Source organism: Musca autumnalis, unplaced genomic scaffold (assembly GCF_047663935.1).
Source record: "Musca autumnalis isolate F117 unplaced genomic scaffold, ASM4766393v1 scaffold_4, whole genome shotgun sequence".
Lineage (NCBI taxonomy): Eukaryota > Metazoa > Arthropoda > Insecta > Diptera > Muscidae > Musca > Musca autumnalis.
This window is the reverse complement of record NW_027411977.1, coordinates 224,860,390-224,875,958: the sequence shown is the minus strand read 5'-3', so window position 1 is coordinate 224,875,958 and position 15,569 is coordinate 224,860,390. Positions and strand designations below refer to the sequence as shown.

The window sequence follows — 15,569 nt, the reverse complement described above, 5'->3', positions numbered from 1 at the left end:
TCTCAACGTTACTTCAAACACCATTACTGTTGGTGGTTGTTAACAATTTTTCTCTCAGATAAATATTACACAATCCTCACAATTATTCTTCTTTATTTAATTTATTTCCAACAAAATATTCTTTTTAATTTCTTAACATTTCTGTTTGTTCATTACATTACGTTCTCCACTAATCAAACTCTGATCATAAACACTCAACATGGCAATCACACTAAGAGAATACTAAATACAGACAACCCTGGCATAGATCGTGCACTCACTACGCATTGATAACATCTGTTTACATTGCGCGTTTAATGGAACAACGAACAACCATTGAGAGACAGACGAACGATTGGTTGGATTGACTGACCATTGATTGATAAACGAGATAAACGAGACCCCATACCAAGAAGAAATATTATGGGGGAAACTTGTGTGTGTTGTGGCCACAGAAATAAAAGCAAGACGCAATAAATAAAAAGAAAGTCAATTTCAACGGCATTCACTTGGCAATGTTAGCACATGTTTATTACTATCTTCCCGCTTTTTTACAAAGACAGTGTATTTGTCGGAAAATCAATCGAAGAAAATCTTTGAGGAAAACTCATAGGTGTGTGTTCTAACCAGGCAGGCAATGACATAGTGTGTGTAACAAGGAAATAGGTGCCACGTAAATCTAGAAGAAAACCACAATTTCTTTCATAAAAAATAAGCAAAATACAAATTAAATGCCCTAAAAATATGGAGACTCCCAAAAGTGCTGCTCAACAAATTCGTTCCAGCGTGCGTAATCACACTCCGAGATTGTCGGAACGTAAAAAGAAATTATTTGATTCTAAATTCGAGGCAGATAATGATGATGAAGATATGATGATCGGTGTTAAACCTTTATCGTTAAGTAAAACAAAATATTCAGCTGCAGCCAACAATAATCACCAAAAGACACCTAAAAGTACAAAAAATCTAGAAGCCCTAATGGGTGGCGCAAGAACATCATGTAAGAAAACGCCACGCATTATAAGCTTCTTTGAAATCGATTCAGATGAGGCTGAATTTGTGGAGGAGGAGAAAATTTCGCCCTCAACAAGAAGGAGTTTGCGTTTGAGTGGGAAAAAGGGTGGAGGTTCACCAAGTTCCAGTAAATCAGGTTCAGAATTATCCAGTTCACCCCACAAAGAAAATATACCCCTTAAGACACCCAGTCGTAAACAGCAACAGGAAGATAAACAATTGCAAAAACTGTTTACCAATTCCATGCAAATAACACCACGTGAAAAGTCAATAGTCATAGAAGAGACATCCAGTGAAGATGATGCGGATAATGAAGAGGATAGCGTGGCAGACAAGGGTCGTGAAAGGATCAAAAAGAATCTAAATAAACGTTGTGTTACAGAAGCCTCAACAGGTTTGAGTCCAATGCGCAAGGTGGCCAAGAAGAGTGTTTCTCCACTGGAAACATGTTCAATTTCCACCAAATCATTTTATTCAGGAGCCGCCAAAACTTCACCCACCAATAACAACAACAATCGTGCTACATGTCGAAATCTATTTGGTTCCTCCACAAATCGCACAAGTCCAACATCCGCCTCTACTATAACAAAATCTTACAAAAGTCATGCGGGAAGGCGCAGTGATCCCACGGTCATTAACAGAGGTGTAAGGCATAAAATCAAAAAGCGCCAATCCATGCATGTGCCGCAAAGACATTATGCCCCAGTCGACATCGAAAGGATTCTCAATAATGTACGCAACGAAAAGCTACGAAACCTTATAACAACCAAACGTGAACAAAAACAACAAATCGAAAAGGTGCATAGCATCTTTCGTAAGGCCTGCAATCCCATTGCCATGGCCAAACCTTTAAGTTCGCTACAGGATGATAGCAATAACAACAACTTACCTGCGAGTGGAGGAAAACCTCTGCTGAACAACAACAATAAGACATGTTATGGTTCATCGCTATCCCTCGCAGCCACCAATAGCATTTATAATGACACTGATTTCTCGGACATTGAATGTGATTCAGTGGAAGAGGAAGAAGATGAAGATACAGCCTTTGCAAATGCCCTCAAGGCAATGGATGAGGAGGTTATACCTATTGTAAAACATGAAGATGCAATATCCACCAAGTCAGATGATGCCGTATCGGTTAGTAGTACCAAGAGGAAATTCTTTAAATCTGGGCGTCAAACCAATACCAAGAAAGAAGTGAAGATCACCGATAATATAAGGGCCACCGTTAAGGCAAATGGAAAACTACGTCTGGTGGAGGAAAAGAAAAAGGTGAAGAAACGATTGAAGATCAGGAATTCGGGTAAGTGTAAAAAATTTAATATGGGGATTTAGTTTATGTTAGGTTTAGGGAAGCACAATTCGGATTGCTATGTGATTTTATCCAGGGAGGGATCTTGTACTGTTTGAGGTCTTCTATAGGCAAGAGGAGAATTTTCTTAGGTCTTTCGTAGGCATAGACAAGAGAAAACATTTTAAAGTATTCTATAGACAACAGGAGACCTCTTGAGGACTTTAATAGATACGAGAAGAACTCTTTGGGTCTTCTATAAACCAGAGAACACATCTTCAGATCTTTGAAAGAAAAGAGAAGTCTTCTTGAGGTCTGCTATAGACAAAATAAGACCTCTTGAGGTATTCTATAGACAAGAGAATACCACTTTAGGTCTTTCGTAGGCAAGATAAAACCTTTTGAGGTCTTCTATAAGCAATAGGAGACCTCTTGAGGCATTCTATAGACAACGGGAGAAATTTGAGGTCTTCTATAGGTAACAAAAGACCTCTTGAGGTCTGCTACATGTTACAGAAGACCTCTTGAGGTCTGCTATAGGTAACAGAAGACCTGTTGAGGCCTTATATAGGCAACAGAATACCTCTTAAGGTCTTTTATAGGCAAAAGAAGACTTCTTGAGGTCTTCTATAAGTCACAGAAGACCTCTTGAGATCTCTTATAGGTAATAGAAGACCACTCGAGGTCTTCCATAGTTACATCAGAAGACTTCTTGAGGTCTTCTATAGGTCACAGAAGACCTCTTGAGGTCTATTATATGCAACAGAAGACTTCTTGAGGTCTGCTACATGTTACAGAAGACCTCTTGAGGTCTGCTATAGGTAACAGAAGACCTGTTGAGGCCTTATATAGGCAACAGAATACCTCTTAAGGTCTTTTATAGGCAAAAGAAGACTTCTTGAGGTCTTCTATAAGTCACAGAAGACCTCTTGAGATCTCTTATAGGTAATAGAAGACCACTCGAGGTCTTCCATAGTTACATCAGAAGACTTCTTGAGGTCTTCTATAGGTCACAGAAGACCTCTTGAAGTCTATTATAGACAACAGAAGAATTCTTGAGGTCTTCTATAGGCAACAAAAGACCTCTTGAAGTCTTATAAAGACAACAACAGCCAACAGAAGACCTCTTGAAGTCTTGTATAGGACACAGAAGACCTCTTGAGATCTTTTATAGGCAACAGAAGACCTCTTGAGATTTTTTATAGGTAACAGAAGACCTCTTTAGGTCATCCATAGGTAACAGAAGACCTGTCGAGGTCTTCCATAGGTAATAAAAGACCTCTAGAGGTCTTCTATAGGTCACAGCAGACCTCTTCAGGTATTTTGTAGGCAACAGAAGACTTCTAGAGGTCTTCTATAGGTCACAGAACACCTTTTGAGGTATTTTATAGGCAACAGAAGACCTCTGGAGGTCTCAAGAAGTCTTCTATATGTAACAGAAGACCTCTTGAGGTCTTCTATAGGCAACAGAGAACTTCTTGAGGTCTTCTATAGGTCACAGAAGAGCTCTCGAGGTCTTTATAGGTAACAAAAGATTTCTCGGGGTCTTTTATAGGTAATAAAAGACATCTTGAGGTAATCTATAGGTCACAGAAGACCTCTTGAGGTCTTTTATAGGCAACAGAATACTTCTTAAGGCCTTCTATAGGTCACAGAAGACATCTTTAGGTCTTTATAGGTAACAGAAGACCTCTCGAGGGCTTCCATAGGCAACAGAAGACCTCTTGAAGTCTCAAGAAGTCTTCTATAGGTAACAGAAGACCTCTTGAAGTCTCAAGAAGTCTTCTATAGGTAACAGAAGACCACTTGAGGTCTTCCATAGGCAACAGAGAACTTCTTGAGGTCTTCTAAAGGTTACAGAAGACTTCTCGAGGGCTTCCATAGGCAACAGAAGACCTCTTGAGGTCTTCTCTAGGACACGGAAGACCTCTTGAGGTCTTTTTATATAAGGTAACAGAAGACCTCTTGAGGTCTTCTGTAGGCAACAGAAGACTTCTTGAGGTCTTCAATAGGTCACAGAAGACCTCTTGAGGTCTCCATAGGTAACAGAAGACCTCTTGAGATCTTTTATAGGCAACAGAAGACCTATTGTGTCTTTTATAGGCAACAGAAGACCTCTTGAGGTCTTCCATAGGTAACAAAAGACCTCTTGCGGTCTTCCGTAGTTAATGGAAACCCTATCGAGGTCTTCTATAGGCAACAGAAGACTTCTTGAGGTCTTCTATAGGCCACAGAAGACCTCTTTAGGCCTTTATAGGTAACAGAAGACCTCTCGAGGGCTTCCATAGGCAACAGAAGACCTCTTGAGGTCTTCTATAGGACACAGAAGACCTCTTGAGATCTTTCATAGGTAACAGAAGACCTATAGAGGTCTTCTATAGGTAACAGAAACCCTACTAAGGTTTTCTATAGGTCACAGAAGGTCTTTTGGGGTCTCAACAAGTCTTCTACAGGTAACAGAAGACCTATCGAGGGCTTCCACAGGCAACAGAAGACCTCTTGAAGTCTTCTATAGGACACAGAAGACCTCTTGAGATCTTTTATAGGTAACAGAAGACTCATTTAGGTCTTCCATAGGTAACAGAAGACCTCTCGAGGTCTTCCATAGCTAACAAAAGACCTATAGAGGTCTTCTATAGGTAACAGAAACCCTACTAAGGTCTTCTATAGGTCACAGAAGGTCTTTTGGGGTCTCAACAAGTCTTCTACAGGTAACAGAAGACCTCTTGAGTTCTTCCATAGGTAACAAAAGACCTCTTGAGGTCTTCCATAGTTAATGGAAGACCTATCGAGGTCTTCTATAGGCAACAGAAGACTTCATGAGGTCTTCTATAGGCCACAGAAGACCTCTTTAGGCCTTTATAGGTAACAGAAGACCTCTCGAGGGCTTCCATAGGCAACAGAAGACCTCTTGAGGTCTTCTATAGGACACAGAAGACCTCTTGAGATCTTTCATAGACAGAAGAAGACTCCTTTAGGTCTTCCATAGGTAACAGAAGACCTCTCGAGGTCTTCCATAGCTAACAAAAGACCTCTTTAGGTCTTCTATAGGACACAGAAGACCCCTTGAGATCTTTTATAGGTAACAGAAGACCCCTTTAGGTCTTCGATAGGTAACAGAAGACCTCTCGAGATCTTCCATAGCTAACAAAAGACCTCTTTAGGTCTTGCATAGTTAACGGAAGACCTAGAGAGGTCTTATATAGGTAACAGAAAACCTACTAAGGTCTTATATAGGTCACAGAAGGTCTTTTGAAGTCTTTTATAGGCCAGAGAAGACCTTTTGAGGACTCAACAAGTCTTTCATAGGTAACAAAAGACCTCTTGCGGTCTTCCATAGTTAATGGAAAGACTATCGAGGTCTTCTATAGGCAACAGAAGACTTCTTCAGATCTTCTATAGGCCACAGAAGACCTCTTTAGGTCTTTATAGGTAACAGAAGACCCCTCGAGGTCTTCCATAGGCAACAGAAGACCTCTTGAGGTCTTCTATAGGACACAGAAGACCTCTTGAGATCTTTTATAGGTAACAGAAGACTCATTTAGGTCTTCCATAGGTAACAGAAGACCTCTCGAGGTCTTCCATAGCTAACAAAAGACCTCTTTAGGTCTTCTATAGGACACAGAAGACCCCTTGACATCTTTTATAGGTAACAGAAGACCCCTTTAGGTCTTCGATAGGTAACAGAAGACCTCTCGAGATCTTCCATAGCTAACAAAAGACCTCTTTAGGTCTTGCATAGTTAACGGAAGACCTATAGAGGTCTTATATAGGTAACAGAAAACCTACTAAGGCCTTCTATAGGTCACAGAAGGTCTTTTGAAGTCTTTTATAGGCCAGAGAAGGCCTTTTGAGGTCTCAACAAGTCTATAGGTAACAGAAGACCTCTTGAGTTCTTCCATAGGTAACAAAAGACCTCTTGAGGTCTTCCATAGGTAACGAAAGACCTCCTGAGTTCTCTATAGGTAACAGAAGACCTCTAGAGGTCTTCCATAGGTAACAAAAGACCTCTTGCGGTCTTCCATAGTTAATGGAAAGCCTATCGAGGTCTCCTATAGGCAACAGAAGACTTCTTGAGATCTTCTATAGGCCACAGAAGACCTCTTTAGGTCTTTATAGATAACAGAAGACCTCTCGAGGGCTTCCATAGGCAACAGAAGACCTCTTGAGGTCTTCTATAGGACACAGAAGACCTCTTGAGATCTTTTATAGGTAACAGACGACTCCTTTAGGTCTTCCATAGGTAACAGAAGACCTCTCGAGGTCTTCCATAGCTAACAAAAGACATCTTTAGGTCTTCCATAGTTAACGGAAGACCTATAGAGGTCTTCTATAGGTAACAGAAACCCTACTAAGGTCTTCTATAGGTCACAGAAGGTCTTTTGAGGTCTCAACAAGTCTTCTACAGGTGACAGAAGACCTCTTGAGGTCTTCCATAGGCAACGGAAGATTTCTTGAGGTCTTCTATAGGTCACAGAAGACCTCTTGAGTTCCTTTATAGGCAACAGAAGACCTCTTGAGGTCTTCCATAGGTAACAAAAGACCTCTTGAGGTCTTCTATAGATCACAGAAGACCTCTTGAGTTCTTTTATAGGCAACAGAATACATCATAAGTTGTTTGAGGTCTTCTATAGATAATAGCAGACCACTTGAGTTCTTTATAGACTATAGAAGGCGTCTTAAGGTGTTCCGTCCCGAGAAATGAAAATCCAAGTTGTGCCCTTAAAATGTACTTGTTCCAAATAAAAAAGATCATTTCCAAGTTAAAAAAAAACTCTTCTCTCTTTTATGTTACAGTTGCCAGTGAATTTTCCGATGAACAGGCCACAGTTGAGGCAATATTGCGTAATCTTGATGATACCGCCTTTGGTGACATTATTGAACAAGTCCAAGATGATGAGGATGAAGGAGAACAAAAACTCAACGCCAATGGTGGCGACGGGGCAGATGGTGATGCCTTAAATAGCAATGAATTTTTGGATGAAATCGATATGCAACTGTCGTTAATGCATAATCAAGAATGTCAGTCAAATGCCGGTGATAGTCAGGAGACGGAGCAACAGCAAGACATGAAGAATGACATCAAACCCGATTATAATGAATTTATCAAACGTCTGCCTTACAACACTACAGATCCAGAAATTATAGAACGGCAACATTTGCTCCTTGATTTCCTTATTACTAACAACATATGCACCGAAGAGAACTTTACCATTTTCATAGCTGACCCCGATAATCACAAAGAAGAAGCTGAACGGATTATAGATGATTTGGTTATGGTTGTGACGGGACAGCAACAAGATTTTCGTCACAAAATTCCCTACAATACCACAGATCCCCAGCTGATTGCCCAACAGGAAGCCTTCCTCGCCTTTATGGAAGAGAATGCTTTGTGTACAGAAGAAAATTTCGATATTTTCATAGCCAATTATGAACAACGTAAGGAAGAGGCAGATGCCATTTTGGCCCAATATATGGCTTTGGACATCAAATTGAAAGATGAGGAGGAAATGGCTGCTAGAGCAGCAGGAGGGGTGACATATGTAGAAGAAGAAGCTGTTGATACAGGGAATACAGGGTCACTGGTGGCAATGAACAATAGTGTGGCAACAATACCCGCTCAACAACACCAACAAATTAACGAAATTGTACCCCTGCCCAATAGTGCAACTGTGTCAATACCTGCTCCTACTCCTCCAGCTGAAAATACCCCCAAATTATTTCCCATTTTCTATCCCGGTGGTGGTTGCCAGCCTCTCTCAATACCACCGACAAAACGTAAACAACCCCAAAGAACATGGAATGCTGGCTTTGGTCAAAATCAATATCAAATTGATGCTGGCCAAAAAGAGTTCGGTGCCCATCAATGTAAACAATGTGGTCTTGTCTACACTGCCCATGAACCAGAAGAAGAAAAACTACATCGTGACTTCCATGCTTCGCTGCATGTTTTACGTTTCAAGGGTTGGATTGATGAAGATATTATGGCAATTTTCCCCGAATGGGGTCCCGATGGCCGCATAATCAGGTTAACCGAAACCTCACCTCTTAAACGCAAGGAACGTCTTATGGATATACTGAAAATTGTCGATAAAGAGCTGGGCTTTTCATCGTATATTGTGCCAAAAACTTTTATGGCCTATTTTGCCGTTAGGAAAATGCAAATTGTGGGTCTGTGTTTGGTCCAGCCATTGGATAAGGCCAATAAATATTTAAATGTAAATGGTGTCGATTGTTGTACCGAAGAGGAATTTGAAGCAAAGTAAGTGCTATAACCTGGTAAATTAAAAAAATACCCAATTAATAATTTTTTGTTTTATTTTAGATGTGGCATTTCCCGCATTTGGGTCTCACCTTTACATCGGCGTTTCCACATCGCCACCAAACTCATACAAGCAGTGCAATTAAACACCATTTATGGTGAGGAAATACCTTTGGATAAAATTGCTTTTAGTGCACCCACCGAAATGGGTAAGGCCTTTGCCCAAAAAATAACAAACATGGAAAATTTCTTAGTTTATCAATAAAAATACAGTAAATTGTTTGACAAGATACGGTAAGAGAAAGAGATAAACATCTCTCCCAACGGCCTCTTGTTTATTTGATGTCTGTAAAAAAAGAGAACGAAAAATGGCTTTGTTGAGACAATAAAAAAAACACACAAACAACACTCGTTTCCTTAGGGGAACATCTTTCATTTTCAAGAGATTCTAAGCAAATTTCTTTAATCCAGAACAAATAATGTTCTGTAATTAATTTTACACACATACATACATATATGGCTTTATATATTTACATTTACTTAAGGGATGCGAATACCACAATTTGGTCTCCACTTTTTTTTTAAAAAAACATTTATTTTTTATATTTTTTAACAGATCTGTTGAGTTTATTTTTCTAAATTGGGGGCGATCTGCCTCCTGCCTTTTTTATTGAATGTTTTTTTTTTTATTTTTTTAATAATTTTTCGCTGCTGTTATATAAAATATAGTCCTTCTTTTTTTAGTAAGAATCATATTTTTTTACATATATACATATCTTACGTTATTCTATCATGAGCAAGAACATATTTATAAGTTAAGGTCTTAACTTCTAATGGAAATTACCTTAATAAAAAAACTTTGTTTTTTAGTCATAATGATATGGGGTTTTTATTTTCTTAAAGGGTTTTGCACGGGCAAAAGACCATTAGAAGCGTATAAGTCTATAGAATTCCTGCTAAAGGAGGAAGACCTTCTAAAGTTGTCTATAGTAGAGAAGACCTTCTAAAGGTCTTTCGTACCAAGAAGGCCTTCTAAAGGTCCATAGAGGGACCATCTAACGGTCTTCCACACAGAGAAAACCTTCCAAAAGTCTTCTACAAAGAGAAGACCTTTTAAAGGTCTTCTAGAAAGGACCTTCTGTGGTACTGTAGGAAATTATGTGACGAAAATCTTTTTGCTGCTTCGTCACAACACCATAACCAAATCATGTATATTTCTTTGTGATTATGAAGAACATCAATGAAAATGGTAAAGTTCTCCTCGGTGCACATGTTGTTGGTAATGAGGAAATCTAAGAGCAGACGCGTTGCCCTTTTATAATTTCCGGATCTGTGGTATCATAAGCCAGTCGTTTTATAAATTCATGAAAATCGGGTTTAATGTCATCCTTCATGCTTTGCTGCTGCTCCAGTTCCTGGCCATCCCCGTCACCATCACCGGCATTTGACTCTGACATTCTTGATTATGCATTAACGACAGTTGCATATCGATTTCATCCAAAAATGCATTGCTATTTAAGGCATCGCCACCTGCCCCGTCGCCTCCATTGTTGTTAAGTTTTTGTTCTTCTTCCTCCTCCTAATCTTGGACCTGGTCAATAACCAGCAAAAATTCGGATCCATTATTCATTACGCAACCCATTACAAAGAAATCTAAACAAGCGTGGTGAGTACGGTGACACAGAGCGTGTGTGTCCGACTACAAATCCGAGGGTTGTGTGTTCAGCTTTCACCGTCAGCCCGCGAGTTTCTTTTTAACAAAAAACAAAGAACAGTTGATGGTGCACAAGTAAGTGTTTAAACAACCCTTAATATTCATATGGGTGACACATGGCACAGTGTTTAGTGTGCTCGGCTAAAAATCGGATCAAATCCAACAGAGGGCAAAATAAAATAAAAATACGCCTGAACTATTCTAGAGGTGTTCTGTTGTCTATAGAAGGCCTCAAGAGTTCTTCTGTTGCTTATAGAAGACCTCTATAGGTATTCCGTTAACTATGGTCTTCCGTTACATATGAAAGGCATCGAGAGGTCTTCTGTGACCTGCAGAAGGCCTCAAGAAGTCTTCTGTTACCTATGGAAGACCTCGAGAGGTCTTCTGTTACCTATGAAGACCTCAAGAAGTCTTCTGTGTCCTATAGAAGACCTCAAGAGGTCTTCTGTGACCAATAGAAGACCTCAAGAAGTCTTTTCTCGCCTATAAAAGACCTCACGAGGTCTTCTGTGACCTGTAGAAGGCCTCAAGAAGTCTTCTGTGTCCTATAGAAGAACTCAAGAGGTCTTCTGTTGCATATAAAAGACCTCGAGAGGACTTTTGTGACCTATAGAGGACCTCAAGAGATCTTCTGTGACCTATGGAAGACATCGAGAGGTCTTCTGTGACCTGTAGAAGGCCTCAAGAAGTCTTCTGTTACTTATAGAAGACCTCAGAGATCTCCCATTGTCTATGGAATGCCTCATGATGTCTGCTATTTCTTATAGAACCCTTAAAAGATTTTCTCTTGCATACGAAAGACCTAAGGAGGTATCTCCTGTCTATAGAACACCTCAAGAGGTTTTCTGTTGCCTATAGAACACCTCAAGAGGTCTTCTGTGACATATAGAAGACCTCAAGAAGTCTTCTGTGTCCTATAGAAGACCTCAAGAGGTCTTCTGTTGCCTATGGAAGCCCTCGAGAGGTCTTATGTTACCTACAAAGACCTAAAGAGGTCTTCTGTTGGCTATAAAAGACCTCAAGAGGTCCTATAGAGGACCTCAAGAAGTCTTTTGAGACCTCAATAGGTCTTCTGTTACCTATGGAAGACCTCGAGAAGTCTTCTGTTGCCTATAAAAGACCTCAATAGGTCTTCTGTGACCTGTAGAAGACCTCAAGAAGTCTTCTGTTACCTATGAAAGACCTCAAGAAGTATTTTGTTACCTATGAAAGACCTCGAGAGGTCTTCTGTTACCTATGAAGACCTCAAGCGGTCTTCTGTGACATATAGAAGACCTCAAGAAGTCTTCTGTTGTCTTTTATGACCTATAGAAGACCTCTATATGTCTTCCGTTAACCATGGAAGACCTCGAGGGGTCTTCTGGTACCTATAAGAGATCTCAAAAGGTTTTCTGTGTCCTATATAATAACTCAAGAGGTCTTCTGTTGCCTATATAAAACCTCAATAGGTCTTCTGTTACTTATAGCAGACCTCAAGAGGTCTTTTGTTGCTTATAGAAGACCTCAGAGATCTCCCATTGTCTATAGAATGCCTCATAATGTCTGCTATTTCTTATAGAACCCTTAAAAGATTTTCTCTTGCATACGAAAAACCTAAGTAGGTATCTCTTGTCTATATAATACCTCAAGAGGTCTTATTTTGTCTATAGAAGACCTCAAGAAGTCTTCTCTTTTCTTTCAAATATCTGAAGAGACGTTCTCTTGTTTATAGAAGACCCAAAGAGTTCTTCTCGTATCTATTAAAGACCTCAAGAGGTCTCCTGTTGTCTATAGAATACCTCAAAATGTTTTCTCTTGTCTATGCCTACGAAAGACCTAAGAAGTTCTTCTCTTGCCTATAGCATGACCTCAAACAGTACAAGATCCTTCCCTGGATAAAATCAAATAGCAATGCGAATTGTACTTCCCTAAAACTAAGATAAACTAAATCCCCATATTAAATCTTTTACACTTACCCGAATTACTGATCTTCAATCGCTTCTTGACCTTTTTCTTTTCCTCTACAAGACGCAGTTAACCATTTGCCTTAACGGTGGCCCTTATATTATCGGTGATCTTCACTTCTTTCTTGGTATTGGTTTGACGCCCAGATTTAAAGAATTTCCTCTTGGTACAACTAACCGATACGGCATCATCTGACTTGGTGGATAGTGCATCTTCATGTTTTACAATAGGTATAACCTCCTCATCCATTGCCTTAAGGACATTTGCAAAGGTCGTATCTTCATCTTCTTCCTCTACCACTGAATCACATTCAATGTCGGAGAAATCAGTGTCTTCTAGGACATAAAACCTTCCTAAGGTCTTCTAGGGATCGAAGACCCTCTGTAGGTGTTCTGTAGGCAGAAGAACAGCTAAAGGTCTTCTGTGGACAAAACGGCCGACTTCCGAAACATCAGTTGCTTGTATTCGTGCATGAAACTAGGGGTTCTGAGATCAAGTTCCCCTCTACAGCAATTTCATAAAATTATCTACACCATTTTCACATGTAATTCGAATAATTTCAGTTGTAATTCGAAACATTTCACTTGTAATTTGAGAATTCCAATTGAATTTCGAATTATTTCATTTGTAATTTGAAAATTTCATTTGGAATTCGAATTATTTCACTTGTAATTTGAGAATTCCATTTGATATTCAATTCAATTCAATTTATTTTCATAAATGGGAACCTAGCCCATAGGGCCAAGAGCGGTTCCAAAAGCTACAAAACATACACTACTCCAAAAGCTTAAATCTAACAATAAATTTAATTTGATAGTCTTAAAATTCATTAACAGGGGCCTAATTACGTGATTCGATATCGAGTTGTTTCGACCCGAGTACTCAAAGTTGGGATGACAACATTCGTTATCGAGTAAAATTATCGAGAAATTGAGCATAAATTTGCGAGTAATTTCTCGTAGCCAAATGGCCTATCGTAAACAAGCGAAATGAAAGATTTCTTATTGTATTTTTGTTTAAAATGTAAAAAAATTTTGTTTATTGGCGGTTTATAGAGGAAAAATGATATTAGTAAATAATTGTGAGCATTCTTTACACAAAATAACAAGAGAAATTGGGAAAAGTCCTTTTCAGTCGTTTTGAGAAATTGTGATAAAATTAGAATTAAAATAAATACATATGCATGCTATCATTAAACAAAAATTAGTGTTTGCATTCGTTAAAATACAAGTTGAAAAAATATGATTTCTGCAAAACAAAAAATTATTTAATATTAATAGCCTTCACTTTATAAGTGAACAACTTTTTATAAAGTGCATTTTAAACAGTTCATCCCCCGTTGTTTACCAAAGGAAATACTCTCTCAGAGAGGCTAAGTCAAAACACCCACCAAATTCTCTCATTTATTTTGAGAGAGAATTATTAAGGTAGATGTATTAGCAAACTGTAACAAGAATGTCAAAACAATTTTGCAAACATTACTAATTTTCATATTTTCTTAGCACAACTTCATTCCAAAATTATTATTCAATGTATTGTTCAAAAAATTCCACAAATATTTACATTTTTCATCCATAATTTTGTTTTTTAGTTTTTGCTTTGAAATAAACACATTTTTTTGACATCTACCTTCATAACATTCCCTGAAGAGCACATAGTTCGATTACCGGTTACTCTCGAAGCATTCGATCAACGATTTCGATCGAGTCTTATCATGCCGTTTTTTTCTCGTGTCGAAAACTTATTCACGATTAAATTCACGATCGAATCGACTCACATAATTAGGCCCCAGGATGTAATTAAAGAAAATATGAAGATCTGTTTAGTAATCAGCTAAGCAATATTAGAAATAAGGAACATAAACAATCATAACAAAAATTTGTACTAGTCGAAAAATTATTAATCTTCAAAATCACTCCGAATGAAATGTTCAAATAACTTCATTTTATAACGGATTAAGGAGCCACTGAAGGTCTTAAGATCTTGCGGTAAACCATTGAACACACGGGCAACCCGTACCAAAAAGGATTTTTCCAAAAAAGGCGTCAAACGCGGTATATGAATTTGTTTATTCCTCTCCGATCTACTAAAAACAAATAACTCTAAAACAGAGGAAGGGGCTTGGATTTGTATCACCTTAAAGAAAAACAACATGCACCTAATATTCAGAAAAACATCAAACGAACTACCAAGAAATTCTTCTACATACGAAGAAATATGATCACGACGTTTAAGCACAAAAACATAGCGCATGACCCTATTAAACAATAGCTTAAGCTTACGCAAAACATTGCCACAACTTCCACCAACAACCTCAATACAATACAAAAAATGTGGCATTATCAATGCATGTACTACCTGTATCCTAATTTTCTTAGGTAGGACAATATCCAAACAGTACAACTTTCTTAAAATAAAGTTTACCTTGGAAACTAAACAATTAACATGCAGATCAAACTCCAAACCACTATCAAGCAACAAACCAAGACACTTCATCGAGCTTACAACATCTATAGACTCCCTATAGATGGAAACATTTATAGAACTCTCTTGGAAGTTGCCAAAAAACATAGCCTTAGTCTTACTAGTATTTATTGAGAGCCCATTGTTGGACAACCACGTGACTAACATATTAATATTAAAATCAATAGAAGACTGCAAAACATCCATAAAAACATATTCCCCTTTAAACAAAACCTGTATATCATCAGCAAAGGCAAATGACATACAATTTCTACTATTAATACAACCAAACAAATCATTAATATAAATTATAAACAACAAAGGCCCCAGGACAGAACCTTGGGGCACACCACTACTCACAGGTAGCATACTCGAAACACAATTTTTACAACTCACATATTGCAACCTCCGGAACAAATACGAAAAGATAAGCTTACATGCTGAAGACGAAAAATTGAAAAAACGATGCAACTTCTTAATCAAAATGAAGTGATTAATTTTGTCAAAGGCCTTTTCAAGGTCCAAAGACAACAGAACACAACAACCACCCCCACCAACAGTCTTCCTCACATTGTCAGTCAATCCAACAAGGAGGGACGTTGTACTACGGCTACATCTAAATCCATACTGGCTATCATGCAACAGTGATAGCTCATTGATGTAACTCAGCATTTGATCTTTCAATATATGCTCAACCATCTTTGAGATTATCGGCATAATTGATATAGGTCTATAATCCCGAGAATCATTACTTTTCCGTGTAGGCACTACTTTAGAAATTTTCCAACCTGCGGGGAACGTAGACACAGTTAACATCGTATTAACAATATACACCAAATGACGTCCAATTAAAGGGAACACAAGTCTCAGAAATTTAAGCTGAAAACCATCATAACCAACTG

The 15,569-nt window shown here is 38.5% G+C and overlaps 1 protein-coding gene across 1 annotated transcript; it reads left to right on the top strand.

The window, feature by feature from the left end:
* The first annotated feature begins 266 nt into the window (after nt 1-266).
* On the top strand, nt 267-9,422 carry eco (Establishment of cohesion). The gene is made up of 3 exons (XM_073981449.1): nt 267-2,296; nt 7,082-8,546; nt 8,610-9,422. Exons 1-3 carry the CDS (start codon nt 724-726, stop codon nt 8,809-8,811), a joined length of 3,240 nt encoding a protein of 1,079 aa, XP_073837550.1. The 5' UTR covers nt 267-723; the 3' UTR covers nt 8,812-9,422.
* Nucleotides 9,423-15,569: the final 6,147 nt, after the last annotated feature.